The following is a 15,590-nucleotide window of genomic DNA, read 5'->3' on the forward strand; positions in this document are numbered from 1 at the left end:
GAACTGACCGAGCGAGAAGTTTTGGTGAAAAACCGGCCGCAGCGGGATCTGAACACCGTCGTTTTCCTAGAATGGCTAGGAAGATTTTGAGGCCTCGGGCTTGATCTCAATCCTCGGCCGGGGCCCGCGCTGAGGGGGGCGGCGTCCAGCAGAGCGAGAGCGCGGTCTTTGGTCTCGGGCGTGGCGGCGCTGTGAAGCGGCGGCGGCGGGCGGTGCAGGCTGCGGCTGAGAGCTGCGAGCAGGCGGCGGTTTAGAGCGACCTGCAGCAGAGCTCGAGCGCTTCGGGAGGAAGTGCTTCATGGCCTGCGAAGTCTTTTGCACCTCCATGAATCTATCCGCAAAGTCTGTGACGGCAGATCCGAAAAGGCCCGCTTGAGAAATGGGCGCGTCGAGGAACACAGAGCGCTCGGCTTCCGTCATCTCGGACAGCGTCAACCACAAATGTCTCTCAGCCACGGTGAGAGAGGCCATGTTTCGTCCTATGGCCTGTGCAGCGGCTTTAGTAGCGCGAAGAGCGAGGTCTGTAGCGCTTCTCAGGTCCGCGACGCAGATCGCTCCGGGTCCTTCCTCGTCCAGTTTAAGGAGAAGGTCGGCCTGGAAAATCTGCAGGATGGCCATAGTGTGCAGCGCTGAAACTGCTTGCCCGGCGGCGGTGTAAGCGCGACCGTGCATGGATGACGTCACCCGGCAGGCTTTAGATGGAAGCGTCGTGTGCACGCGCCGTCCAGCGGAGGGCGGGCAGAGATGAGACGCTACAGCTGGTTCCACAGGAGGAACAGAAAGGTATCCTCTTTCCTTCGCGCCATCCACAGAGGAGAAAGCAGCAGAAGCAGAGGTACGAAGCCTGGCGGAGAAGGGGGCGTTCCACGATTTCGTAACTTCGTCGTGAAGTTCCGGGAGGAAGGGCGCGGGCCGCGATTTCGACGGAGCCTCGTCACTTCCGAGAAAGCGTCCGTCCATTCTGTTGCGCGGCGGCTGCGCGGGCGCCTCCCAATCGAGGCCGATGCTTTCAACGGCCTGAGAGAGCAGACGCATCAGCTCAGTCTCAATGCCGGCTCTCTTACCAGTGGTCTGGCGGGAAACGCTAGCGGAGGGGAGATCCACGGAGCTCGCCCAATCCTCACTATCGGACGCCAGAAGAGAACACGCCTCGGAGGGTTCGTCAGGCTCGTGGATGGACGCGGCGGCAGGCGGCGGCCGTTGTCCGTCAGTGAGCGACTCGAGCGAAGCCGGCGAAGCAGGCGGGCGAACCGGCGAGCTTTGGCGGGCTGGAGATAGCTCGGGAGCGCGCTGGGCGCGGCGCTTTTTACGGCGCGGCGTCACGGCGGGCTGTGGTGAAGGCTCGGAGAATGATGCCAGGCGCGTCCTCAGAGTCACCATGGGCAAAAGCTCGCAATGAGGGCATCCGCCGTCAGCGAGCGCGAGAGCCGCGTGATCCTCACCCAGACAGGAAACACAGATGACGTGTCGATCTCCATCGCTGAGGGGGCGCGGCACGAGCCACAGGAAGGCATCTTTAAAAAGACGCTGCTCTTTTTGTGAGAGAAGTGTAAGTCGCGTCAAGTAAGCGAACAAACACTTCTCAACAGAGAAATACACACAGAGTATTGAAAGGATATATAACGCCGGAAAGCGCAGCAGGTACGGCAGATGAAGGCGGCGAGGCCAGCGACTCCAGAGCTCGTCCCGCTGAAAGGCTTGCTTCGACGGCGCGGCTTCTCACTCCGGATCCAGCGATGCGTGTGCTTCGCTGAAGAGGTAAAAATCAGCTTGTATCAGCCTAACGAGCATATTTATAGGGCGAGACCACGCCCCTTCTGGCGGGACGTGACGATATGGGCGCGAATTGCCCCCATTGGTCATTACGTCACGCAGAGTCTCTCTCGATAGGCTGCTGCATTTGCTGCAGAGCAACCAATAGGCGCGCGAGCTGTTTCGCCTATGTTTGCTTGCTGCTGCAAAGCGTTTTGCATTAATAAAAAATTAAAGGATAATTTTTGGCTTCAATATCTCGCGGAAAAGAGTTTTTCCCCTAGCGTAAAGCTATTACGCAGTACGAGAGATACTCTCGTAAGAGAACTACTTTCTGCGGTTATGGTCTGATCTGTCTGACCCCAGAGCAACTCAAGGATGAGCTGATCACCTTTCTGATATTATTGATTTTCTCAGAGAAGAAAGAAGCAAACTCACTGCACTTGCTGTCTGAGAGCATTTCACTGGGAATCTGGCTTGGGGGGGTTGTCAGTCTCTCTATAGTAGCTAAAAGAGTGCGTGTGTTGTTTAAGTTGCTGTTTATAATATTCGAGAAGAAGGTCTGTCTAGCTTTGCCTAGTTCAATATGAAAAGCATGGATGCTGTCTTTGTAGATGTTATAATGGACTACAAGTTTTGTCTTCCGCCACATGCGCTCTGCTCTTCTGCATTGTCTTTTCATATTTTGCACAGTTGTTGAGTTTCTCCAAGGTGCTTTTTGTCTACCACTCTTCCTGACTTTCACAGGAGCAATATAATCTATTACACCTTTAACCTTTGTTGATTTTCTCCTTGATTCTTTTAACTCAGAGTTAGCAGATATGCTTGGTTTTAAAGATATAGCCTGATGTTATTCTTTCTCTTTATCATATATATATATATATATTTTTTCTTTTTTTTTTCTTTATATGATGAAAAAGCACAGTGTCTGTCTGTATACATGCTGTGCTGTCGTGTTGTTGGCTGTGTTGTTATGTGAATATGTGGGTTGATTGTTGTGTCAATAAAGAAAAAATAAAGAAAAAGGAAAAAAAACCTTTGAAAAACAACTGTTTTACTAGAATGTCGTCAGCTGGTAGAAATTTCTTGCATATGTCTATCTCACACATATCGCAGGTGTTTACTGCATTACCTAATCTACAGCAAAAGAAAACATTTACAAGAGTTGCGAATGTGCGTTTGTATGTTGAAACCAAAGAATCTGCATGTTACAGACGTAATACTGGTTTATTCAGAATGTAGATTACGGTTTAAAAGTCGAGGGTTATATTGCATTTTAATTTTACTCGAGACAATTTAATAATCTTTGGTAAAAGTCTGCACAAAAAAGAAATTCCATCCTATCTACTTTCTAAATGCGTGTTATGGATCTATTGTGAACAAATCACACGCACATATGTTTTTGACCTTGTAATGTTTAATCAAAATTTTGTAACTGGATTGAGTGAAAATAAAAACTTCTCTCTGGTGACATGCAGGACTTGTTGCTACTTCTGTTGCATCGTGACTGTAATTTACATAGTTATTTATGGTTCCCTGATGACAATCTCCCGTACACACTACACAACAGTGGGGAGTGGGCGGACCCCAATCGCTGTCCTGACAAACTCTACACAGAGCTCAGCCTCAGTTATCGCATGCAAGCCTGGTTTTCATAACTGATGTGTGCGTGGTGGTAACGATTCCACTGTCTAATCCAGGAACCATGTTTGAGAACTTTGAGAGCCTTGGTGGAAGAGTGGGGTAACATCTCGATGTCTGCTACAGTCCATGAGGATGAGATGCTCTGTGGAACTTAAAGCAGCTACTGGCCAGATATGACACCAGATATGACTGCTTATTTTGATATTGTTCAGGGACTCATTGTTCCATATCTTTTCCTCAAATGTCTGTGGAACTTGTTTAGTTTATGTTTTTATACATTAAGACATTTTCTGGAAATAATAGCAGTTGGAAGTTAGAGGACATTACTTTTTTTTACCGAGTTTAGTTCTGTATGACTTTCCTTTTTTGGTCATTATGTTTTTGATAACACAGATGCAACATGACTGATGAACGTGATTAAGCATAAAGCACATAATATCTACATTTACCAGTACATTGAGGATTTATGCAGCTTGCACAGTTTATTTAATGAGCTAATTTAATACAATTTATGAACATTGTGTCAATTTATTTCAATGTGTGTGGAAAAAAGTTTAACTAATTGTTAAAATTGAACATCAATTGCAGAAAACATTCTCTCTGAAATAAGCTACATACTAAGATACATGTAGTGTAAATTATAAATATAAATCCTACAAAGATAATCATATCCTTTATGAGTGACAGCTTTACCAGTTTAATTACAATTTATGCTCTGTAAAAATATCAACCAGAGAGGATGCTGGCTGAAATATTTTCAGAGTTAAGATGTGTTTAACTGTCTTTTTAAACCAGGGATAAAATATAGCTTATACCAGAGGATTCAGACCTGAGTTTGAGTACACAACCCATGCGAAAACAGTTAGGATTATGTCAGAGTTTACAGATACAGAACATATAAAGAACGGAACAAAGCAAAGCAGATAAACTATCACAATGATTCCTAATGTTAGAGCAGCTTTACTCTCAGATTTCCTCCTCAATACACCTTCCGTTAAACTTTTACCACCCGTCATCAGAGAGTTTATAACTTTCACTTGCTGATGTACTACATAAAATATCCTCAAATATAAAGTTATGAGTAGGGTACATGGAAAAATAAAAGACATGACCATATCAGTGACTAAGGAGGCAAATCCAAACGTAACATAACACTCTCCATAACACATGTTTGAATATCCATTATAAATTACAACTGTAACATTATAAGTTAAACAACAACCCCAGCTCAGACAGATGGTTATTACAGTTTTAGTTGTGGTTATTTTCTGTGGGTACTGTAAAGGGTGACACACAGCCACATAACGATCACCAGCAATTAAAATTAAATGAAGTTTTATGTAACAAAGTTCGGGAGGAGCATGTTCAGGTAATCATCCAATCAGCACAAGAAGAAGCCAGTATAAATAAAGCCTTCCCTTACCTCCTGTCTCATGACTTCTTTCTCAGCATCTGACTCCGCCTCCGTGCAGGCATGTCCGAGTTAGAGCTCTTCCCCTCCGACGATGAATCTTTCATCTCGGAGTCATCTCATCCGCAAAGCGCAGATCCAGCAACTCTTCCTTCCCCAGCAGCCAACGTCAACATCGAGCCTCCATCTTCAACCAGGGGACGTCGGCCCTCCAGATCCTCTCCGCATACCCCAAGACGCCGTAGACTCCCCTCACCACCGCCAGCGAGGATCTCATCATCTTCATCATCGTCTTCCTCCGCGCCTTCCCACCTTCCAGCTCCCCCTAACATCCCCCCAATAGGGAAGTGGACGGTCAAGGGGCTAAGACAAGCCCTAATTAATTCTGATGCAAATTTCTCCCGCAGGATGAAAAAAGCAGAATTATTTAATTTATATGTCACCTTACAATCTTCTCACCCTTCTGTTTCAGCTCCAATTCCTTCAGCTCGAGCGAGCAAGGCTCGACGGGCCCCGATCGCAGCACTGGGCTCCGCCCCCACGCCACGACGTCTCAGACCTTCCGCTAGCCTGGGCCGCGCCCCGGAACCAGTCACGGTCGAGCGCCAATCTCCTCCAGGTCAACTCCTCTCCTCAGCCCCGCCCATCGTGGTACCTCACACTTTAGATCCTGGCAGTTCCACTTTCTTACACGATCCCCAATCGGGTTTCTTCCCTTCTACTTCTTTCAGTTTTCCTCCTTCCCAAGCGTCAGGTGCTCACCCTAACGTGAGGATGCCTCCGTTAGCCGGTCAATCGCCGGCGCATTTCTTTCCCCTCCCCTTTCCACACTATGCTCTCCCTATTCCTCCTCCTCCATCTAACCCGGGGGCCGATCTCCGCGTGAGGATGCCTCCGCAAACGGCCACAGCCCCGATTTCCCATCCCTTTAACCCTCTCCAAGCGCGTTCTCCTTTCTCGCTCTTTTCAGCCATTCCTCAACCAGTCCCTCAGAATGCAGTAGCTACTGAACCTCCTCCAGTGACGAACAACATCAGAGCTCAAATCTTAGCAGGTGCAGACGTTGATTTGGGTTCTCTCCTGTCCTTGTTTCCTCCGGCTGAGTCCAATCGCCAAGTAGACTGTGGCGACATTTCAGTCACTCTAAAAAATAACGCACAGGTTACATCACGTACATTGTCACTAGCCGAATTCTGTATAGCCTTCAGCCGCTATACAGAAGTCATATGCTCATCTTTTCCCCACAGACGGCGCGAGCTGAACGACTATCTGTCTATTATAGCTGAGCTCGCGTTGTCTTACGGGGGTAGTCACTTTTATACGTACCACAAGCTGTTTTCCGCAAAATGCGCCGTCCGCGTTTCCCAGTGGAATCAGTGTCCCTATTGGGGAGCGTTGGACACCGATCTCCATAACCGAGTCTTCCTCGGGTGCAAAAATATCTCCTGCGCAATCTGCAGATCCATAATCCATGCCACCACGGCATGCCCCCAGATCAATCCATCGATCCCTCCCTGCCCAGAGCAGAATGCCATAAAATCCACAAGTTACGTTCCGCGCCACGCAAGAGAAGATTTTTCAATCAGAGCACCATACTCGGCACCCGATAGACAAGTTTGTAGGAATTTCAACGAAGGGAGATGCCCAAGACAACGCTGTCGTTTTCTCCACGTCTGCGATTTCTGCGGCGGCGCACACGCCCGCGTGATATGCCCAGTTAAAAAATCTGTCAATAAAAATGCAAAAAACTATCTCTCGACTCCTGTGAATGTTTTCCGTCTAGCCGAAGAATTATCACACCACCCTGATGTCAACTTCACAAATTATCTATTGACAGGTCTCAATCAAGGCTTTAAACCCGGCGTAGAAAGCTATCCCACGCAAAATGTTATCTGCGCTAACCTTCAGTCCGCCTTAGCAGAGCCTGGAGTAGTAAATAAGCTAATTAAAAAAGAAATCGAATCCGGTTTCATGATGGGTCCTTTCGAGGCTCCCCCGTTCGACAAATTTCGCATCAGCCCCATAGGCGTGGCCACCAGGAAATTCTCTGGGAAAAAGCGGTTGATAATCGACCTTTCAGCCCCCCATAATTCTCCATATCCGAGTATCAATAGCCTCATCCCTCTCGAAGAGTATTCTCTCAATTACCACGATATCGAACAAGCCATAACCATGATTAAAATAGCTGGTCGAGGTGCATGGCTAGCAAAAGTAGATATCTCCTCTGCTTTTAAAGTAATGCCAATCCACCCCGATTCATGGCACTTGTTCGGTGTAAATTGGCAGGAAAAGTATTATTTCGCCGTGCGCCTAACTTTCGGCTGCAAAAGCAGCCCAAAAATCTTTGACACTCTCTCCGAAGCCATATGTTGGATCCTTTCTAATAATTACGCAATTCCTCATCTTCTCCATCTGCTCGACGATTTCCTAATAATTTCACCCCACGACACCGTCCCCGAAGCTCACCTCCTCATAGTGAAAAAAGTTTTCGCCGAACTAGGGATTCCGTTAGCTCACGAGAAAACATCGGGTCCAACTACGTCCATCGAGTTTTTAGGCATCAATCTAGACTCAGCAAAATTCCAAGCCTCACTGCCTAAGGAAAAAATCGATCGCATTATTTTAATCGCATCCAATTTTACTGACAGCACAGATTGTGCAAAACGCGAACTTCTCTCGCTGCTGGGCCACCTAAATTATGCGATGCGCATTATTCCACAGGGCCGACCCTTTATCGCGCATCTCCTAGCCCTCTCTTCATCCGTTCATGCGCTGGAAGATCGGATCAACCTCTCCGACGAGTCAAAAAACGAGCTTAAGTTATGGATTAATTTCCTTAATCAGTGGAATGGCTTAACTTTTTTCTATGATGACTTTATCTCTCTCCCCCTCGATATCAAACTGTTCACAGACGCAGCTCCCTCGATCGGCTTCGGCGGCTATTACCAAGGACGCTGGTTCGCGTCCTCCTGGCCCCCCCAGCTCCTAGACACACCCCAGTCTTCAGCCTCCTCTGCCCTTTTCGAGCTCTACCCAATAGTCGTCGCAGCTTCCCTATGGGGAAAAGAATGGTCATCCAAAAGTATCCAAATCCATTGCGACAACGAAGCAATCGTGTACTGTATCAACAAAGGTCGTTCTCGCTCACCTGCGCTTATGCCACTCCTTAGACGCCTCATTTGGACCTCCGCATGCGACCAGTTCTTAATAACTGCAATCCACGTCCCAGGGGCTCAAAATCAAATCGCTGACTCTCTCTCCCGTTTCTCGTTTCAGAAGTTCAGGATGCTGGCACCAGAAGCAGACCCCACTCCAACTCCAGTACCTCCTTATTCTCAGCTGATCTTCCCATAGATCATCCGCTAAAATCCCTCCTGGACACGTCCATCGAATCCATCCTCCAAGCCGTTTCTCCCAGAACCCTGCAAACTTATTACACCGCATGGAAATCGTTCAAATCATTCCACCTCTCTCACAACCTGTCGTTTCCCGAATTTTCGCTTCTAACAGTTACTTCATTCATATCCCATCTTCACAGTTTTAAAGGTCTCCAAGCCGGATCCATTAAAAGCTATCTAAGCGGCATTCAATTTTTCCATAAATTAATCCACGGTAAACCTACACCTGCAATAAATAACTCCCAAACGTCCCTTCTAATTAAGGGAATCCAAAGATCCCGCCCCACGCGCCCAGATACCAGACAGCCAATCACAATCGATATACTCACCAGATGCATCTCATCACTCCGTCTTGGATACCACTCCATCAATACCGCATATACGTTAGAGGCCATGTTCATCCTAGCATTCTTCGGTTTCCTCCGCAGTTCCGAACTGACCATAACTTCCTTATTCGACCCAAATATCCATCCCGCAATTTCAGACCTTCAGATCGTAGATAACGAAACCATATCATTTTTCATTAAACAAAGCAAAACGGACAGAGACAAAAGAGGCCACTTCGTCTATATTTTCAATCTTCAAACTCCCATCCGACCGTACCATGCGCTTTTTAATTACCTGCAGTACAAACTTTCCTCGTCCAAATCCCCACTTGACCCTCTTTTTACTAACGACTCCAATCATCCAGCTACGAGATTCTGGTTCCAAAAACATCTAAAAGCAATCCTTACCAAATCCGGCGTCTCAGCAGAGCATTTCTCTAGCCACTCATTCCGCATCGGAGCAGCCACCACAGCTGCTCAAAAAGGTCTCTCCCAACAACAAATCAAAACCCTCGGTCGCTGGTCATCGGATGCCTTCAAAACCTATATTAGGTCTAGCCGTTTTTTCATCAAAAATGCTCACCAAGCCCTAACTAATTAATTAAATTACCACCTGCTGCTCCCCTTTTCAGTTACATCCGTTTACACCTTCCGATTACATCTGGGCTCGCCGCTTGCACACTCGCTCAATATTCATAAGGTACGTTTTTCAATCACATGCAGACTCCCCCGTTCGCACGCAGCGATGACTCACCCGTTCGAAGGCCGGGTTCCGTCCCCCTTCCAAAACGCTGGTTGAAACCTCCCGTTCGAATTGCAGTGAGAGTCTGCCCGTCTTAGTCGTCGCCGGACGTCCGCGCTCGTGTCGCCAGGAGGGCTCCCCATTCGTCGGGACGTGAGGAGTCTTTCCCGTGACCCAGCCCCCCCTTCGAAGCGCCGGTCGAGCCCTCCCGACCGAGTCCAGCGGGCGCCCTCCGTCCAACCCAGCGAGGCTTACCCGTCCTATGCCGCGAGCATATAAGTTCCCGTCGGACGCTGCGAGAGCTCTCCTGGGTGAACGGTTAAATTCGTCCACAAATTCACGCTCGCATAATTCCTGCGTCAGCGAGCTGTCAGTTCAACTGCAGAATGGGCTTATCCGACCGATGCCGTGAGCATCCAAGTTCCCGTCGGTCGTCGCGAGAGCCTTCCCAGTCGAACTGGCAAGCTCGTTCCTTGGTAAACACATACCCTTCACTTTTTGGGGGGTTAAATTCTACGCTCGCTGTCCTCCGTTTATCTGGCATTTTGGGGAGTACTCTGGGGTCGGGCCGAATTCTGAGCTCGGAGCCCTCCCCCCGGACAGCAAGCCAAATACGCATTATTATATTACATCAGATTTCATTAACATGTAAACTCGTGAAATCAAGTTTTATGTAACAAAGTTCGGGAGGAGCATGTTCAGGTAATCATCCAATCAGCACAAGAAGAAGCCAGTATAAATAAAGCCTTCCCTTACCTCCTGTCTCATGACTTCTTTCTCAGCATCCCTCCACCACCCCTTCACCCCACATTGGGCGGGGTCCGCTCATAGATACCTATGACCTCTAAGGTTAGGGGGGAGTACTCTGGGGTCGGGCCGAATTCTGAGCTCGGAGCCCTCCCCCCGGACAGCAAGCCAAATACGCATTATTATATTACATCAGATTTCATTAACATGTAAACTCGTGAAATTAGTGAAAGATGCTGAGAAGACCAATCCAAAGATTATAGTAAACAGTACACAGAAAGTGTCTCCAAAGTACCAACACTTCTCAGTCAGTCTAATGCCCTCTATGGGTATCACAATAAGTCCAATAAGCAGGTCGGCCACAGCCAAAGAGAGAATAATCAGGTTTGTTGGAGTGTGAAGCTTCTTGAAGTGAGAGATGGAGATTATCACCAGCATGTTCATAAACACGGTCCATGCTGACAGTAATGAAAAACACACATAAATAATATAGTATTCATATCTAGAGCGCATTCCCTTGATACATGATGAGTTGATGCCAGGAAAGCAGTATTGAGTCTCATAGTCCATGAGTGAGTCTCCTCATGTTAGGGGTTTGTTCTGCTCTCTTTATTGTCATATAATTTATACAGTGTGGATCAGACGGCCAACCCATCTACCGCCCACTGATGATGTAACATACAAACGTTTTTTTATTATTATTATTCATTTTTAAATCTTTTTTTTTAACATTAGCTTTGATATGCAATTAATTTCTTCAGTGAGACACAGGAAACAGAAATACTGCAAAATAATAATAATATTATTATGTTATAAAACGTTATAACATTTCGTCTTGTCTCGTTTTAGTCAACAAAAATGAAGACATTTTAGCATAGTTTTATTTTGTAAACCACATTCAGGCTCGTTTTTATTCGTCAACAATATTGCATTATACATTTATTTATAGTCATCGTCACATGACCAGCATTTACAGTACGTTGCGTCTCGTCTCGTCACGTGATAAAGGTTTGTTGATGACGATATTTAGTCATAATTTCCGTTGACGAAATCAACACTAACAGAAAGACAAACATTAGCGTAGATGCCATTCTTCGTATAATGTAACAAGTACATCGGGTTTTATAGGAAGTGCTCCCGGTTCCAGCCATGATATATGCAGCCTAATAATCATTTAACTGATTTGAATAATAGGAATGTATAATACTCTATTTGTATGCCAGGTTAAAGAGATGTGTTTTTAGTCTAGATTTAAACTGACAGACTGTATCTGCTTCCCAGACAATGTTAGGAAGACTGTTCCAAAGTTTTGGTGCTAAATAGGAAAAGGATCTACCGCCAGCAGTCGATTTTGATATTCTAGGTATTATCAACAGGCCGGAATTTTGAGATCGCAATAGACGTGAAGGACTATAATGCGTTAAGAGCTCGCTCATGTACTGGGGCGCTAAACCATTTAGTGCTTTGTAAGTAATCAGCTATATTTTGAAATGTATACGATGTTTATTAGGGAGCCAATGCAGTGTTGACAGAAAGAATGCAGTTTTACAGAAACGTGGCTTTCAAATAAAAGTAGTAGGAAATTACTAGTTATCCAAATGTTATCCAAACTAGTTATCCTAGCCCACAGTGAAAACTAATCCCATGCTTCCTAATGATATCTACCAAGGGTAGCATGTACAGAGTGAACAGCAACGGTCCTAGTACTGAGCCTTGTGGTTCTCCATACTGAACTTTTGATCGATATTACATCTCTTTGTTTACTACTACAACCTGAAATTTAAATAATCAAAAGAAATAAGAACAATTAAAACCGTTTAGAATAAAAAATAAAATAAAATACAGTACAAACAGTTAGACGAACAGTGGCACGGTGCTCATTCATTAAATGCACAGCTAAACAGATGTGTTTTGAGTCTGGATTTGAATGTGACTACTGTAGGAGCACATCTGATCTCCTCTGTGTCACAGTCATCGTCTGCACCATCCTGTCTTCACCATCCTGTCTTCGTCTTCACTACACTTCCCAGAATCATCCTTGTCTCCACACCTGAACTCACTCCCTCATTACCAACCTGTTTATCATCATCATCTGTGTCACCTGTCCTCACCTCGTTAGTGTTCATTTGTATCTGGATTTAGTTTCCCTCTGTTCAGTCAGTCCTGGTTGGTTCTCGTTTATGTAAGGTGTGTTTGTTACCTTGTGTTCTGAGTGAGTTACCCTTCTGCCCGTCAACCTGTCTGTACCTGTTTGAAAGATTTATGAGTTAATATTTGAATTGTAGCCTTTTGGACTCAGCCTCTTCTTCAGCATGCACCACACCCGTAACAGAAGAACCGACCTTCCAAAATGAACTGGGCTGAAGACAAGCTCCTCACCATTCAGCAGAACGGACGGCCTTTGGAGCGGTATGTGGAGGGGTTCCTGTATGTTTCCCATCTGGTGAGCTGGGATGATGCTATGATTAATGCCTGCTTCCGGATGGGACTGGATGATGATCATTTATTCCGATTCCTTTCTCCTGGTGATTGTTATAGTTCAGTTACAGACTTTATTAACTATGTCCTTGATTTAAATGTTTCAGATTTCTTTGTTGATATAGCTAATGAAGACAATCAAAATCATCATTCAATCCCTATCCGAGAGCATGTAGGCGTTCCAGTTCACCCTAAGCCAGCACACTCCACATACCTTTCAAGGGTTCCATGCCCTCCCGCCCACCCGTGTTTCCCCGAGCCCGGAAGAAAATTTCGAATAGCATGGACCTGGGGGCAAAATTGGCGGATCCTGCATTTACGTCCGTCCGGTCAGCGCTGAAATCAGCTTCCCTTCTCCGGTTCTCAGCCCCAGGTTTTACTCCAACCACCAGCCCAAAGCCTTCATCGCTGGTCCCGTCCATCCCAAGGCCTTCATCGCTGGTCCCGTCCAGCCCAGAGCCCTCACCGCTGGTCCCGTCCAGCCCAGAGCCCTCACCGCTGGTCCCGTCCAGCCCAGAGCCCTCACCGCTGGTCCCGTCCAACCCAGAGCCCTCACCGCTGGTCCCGTCCAGCCCAGAGCCCTCACCGCTGGTCCCGTCCAGCCCAGAGCCCTCACCGCTGGTCCCGTCCAGCCCAGAGCCCTCACCGCTGGTCCCGTCCAGCCCAGAGCCCTCACCGCTGGTCCCCTCCAGCCCAGAGCCCTCACCGCTGGTCCCGTCCAGCCCAGAGCCCTCACCGCTGGTCCCGTCCAGCCCAGAGCCCTCACCGCTGGTCCCGTCCAGCACAGAGCCCTCACCGCTGGTCCCGTCCAGCACAGAGCCCTCACCGCTGGTCCCGTCCAGCACAGAGCCTTCACTAAGCCTGATTCTTCTGTTCCTGAGCATGTCCTTGAGCCTGTCACTCCCCCCAAGAAATTTTTTTTGGGGGGGAATATAGGTCCCCGGCCATTGGGGCCAGGCCTGACTCCCACGGGACTCTCCCGAAGGGTCATCTCAGCCATGGCCACCCGAAGGGTGGTTTTGGCACATCCAACTGTTTACTTCATCAATGCATTGACACAGGGAGTCAATGGGGCTGTAGTCATTAGGCCAGTGTTTCTCAAACTTTTTGTAAAAACAAACAAAATTTAAAAAGAATAATAATAATCTCAGGGTTTTTCCTGGCTCAAAACGAGGCGGAGGTGGTAAAATCCTAATAATGTACGTATTTTAGGTATTTTTATAATAATAATTGTATTTTGTATTTTTCGAAGACTATCATATAAGCTACTGTTTCCCACAGTATTTTGTGTGTGGTGTGGACCTCTGCACCCCTAGTAGGCCGCTGTCGGTAGCCTAAAAGAGGCCTAGAAATAGGGTTTCGTTCCACCACGTGGGGCACTACCTACTTTTTTTATATTTAACATCAGAAATATATAGAGATTCCTGCAGTTCTCTGAACATCAGAAAAAGTTCTCTGCACACAACCTTGCAGTTTTTGAGAAAAATGATGCTAAAGGTGCCCATTTTGAAATAAAGGGAAAACATAGGGAATTTTGCACTTTCAAACCGGTTTATCATATAAACCCAAAAATGCCGAATTACCACTTGAGGTACAAAATAAACCAGTTTAAAATATGTGATATACCTGAAGTTGCAATCTAGGCACAGTAAACATGATAAGATTATCAAGAAAACTTCTACTGTAGCATTAACATCCCAATTACTTCTCATTATGTTGTTCCAATTCAAAGGTAATATTTGAGGTAAAATCTGAATTACAAATAGAATTCAGCCAATATATATATATATATATATATATATATATATATATATATAGGCTATATATATATTAAAAAAACACTTTTCAAAATAACGCATTTAATGGTGAATTGTCAATTCGCATACACGAGAAGTAACTGCACTGCATGTACACATTTTTTACATGATATACTTAAAACAATTATGGTAACAATATTACACGTATTATATTTGAGTAGATTTTGAGGGTTTTTTTAGTGTGAAATCTACCCAAATAAATTAAGTAAAATTTCCTAAATGATTTAGTCTATGGCACATGATGCATTTAATATTATTAGTGTGGAATGTGCTTTTTTAATATAAGTTGTCTCAATAATAAATTAAGCAGAATTTACTCGTTTGTATTAATGAAATTGAATTAATTATAACATTTACTGCATTTTTCAGGTTAAGATAATAATGACTTCATAATGCACTTTTTGTTATCAAACATGCTTTTATTCTGTATTTTTTTGCACAAATAAAACAAATCTATATAAAATGTAAGACAGCAGTTTTAAGATATGAAAAATAAAAGCAAAAAAATGCTAACATTTTCCATGTAATTGAGAAAAATAATTTTGTTACACAAAAACATGTGCATACAAATTTATGTTGGAAAAGTCACATTCTTGACTAAAACTTGTGAATAACTTGTAGCAAAACAAATCATTTGTACTTGCTGAAAGCTTGTAGAACAATATTAAACGTTCATCAATCAATGCAGTTTTTTTTTTCCAGAACTTGGTCATAATGCATTGTCTCAATCTAAGTCATGAGTTTGTTTTTAAGTGTTAGTAATTTCGGGGAAAACTTGCAAACATCCAGTTCCAAGAAGAGCTTCTGAAAGGCCTCAAAAGTGTGCCTCAGTTCTTTCGGGTAGGTGAGGTTTAGTGCATACGTGAGTCCAAGAAGAACAGCACAGGCCTGGTCAGATTTTCCAAGCCAGCCATGACTTGCATCCCCTCCAAGATGATGCTGAAATCCTCCTGAGAATCCCTCTTGCAGATGGCAATTTTCATAATGTGCTACAGGATATCTCCATTGTCACACTGTAAAACAAACATTAAAGAAGTATTTTTATCTCGTCTGTCTCATTATAAGTCTGTCCATAATTATAAACTTGATTTGTGTACGGTTGTAAAAATTTCTTATAACAGCTTAAAATGCTAAGACACCATTATAGTTTATTTTCTTTGTAATCACTGAAACCACAAAGACCACCACTTTGCGGACCACAAAGACTGTCACAATAACATAAGTACAGTTTCACCAATGACAGAGGGTGTATTCAGGAAGAAAAAATTAAATAAA

The 15,590-nt window shown here is 45.2% G+C and overlaps 1 protein-coding gene across 1 annotated transcript; it reads right to left on the reverse strand.

Annotated features, from left to right (window-relative positions):
• Positions 1-4,205: 4,205 nt before the first annotated feature.
• On the reverse strand, positions 4,206-10,590 carry LOC130072176 (trace amine-associated receptor 13c-like). The gene is made up of 2 exons (XM_056237141.1): positions 10,245-10,590; positions 4,206-4,726 (listed from the first exon to the last, which is right to left on the reverse strand). The coding sequence occupies exons 1-2, from the start codon at positions 10,588-10,590 to the stop codon at positions 4,206-4,208; spliced, it is 867 nt and encodes a 288-aa protein (XP_056093116.1).
• Positions 10,591-15,590: the final 5,000 nt, after the last annotated feature.

Source organism: Rhinichthys klamathensis, unplaced genomic scaffold (assembly GCF_029890125.1).
Source record: "Rhinichthys klamathensis goyatoka isolate OS25496 unplaced genomic scaffold, OSU_Roscu_1.1 h1tg000479l_1, whole genome shotgun sequence".
In the NCBI taxonomy this organism is placed as follows: domain Eukaryota; kingdom Metazoa; phylum Chordata; class Actinopteri; order Cypriniformes; family Leuciscidae; genus Rhinichthys; species Rhinichthys klamathensis.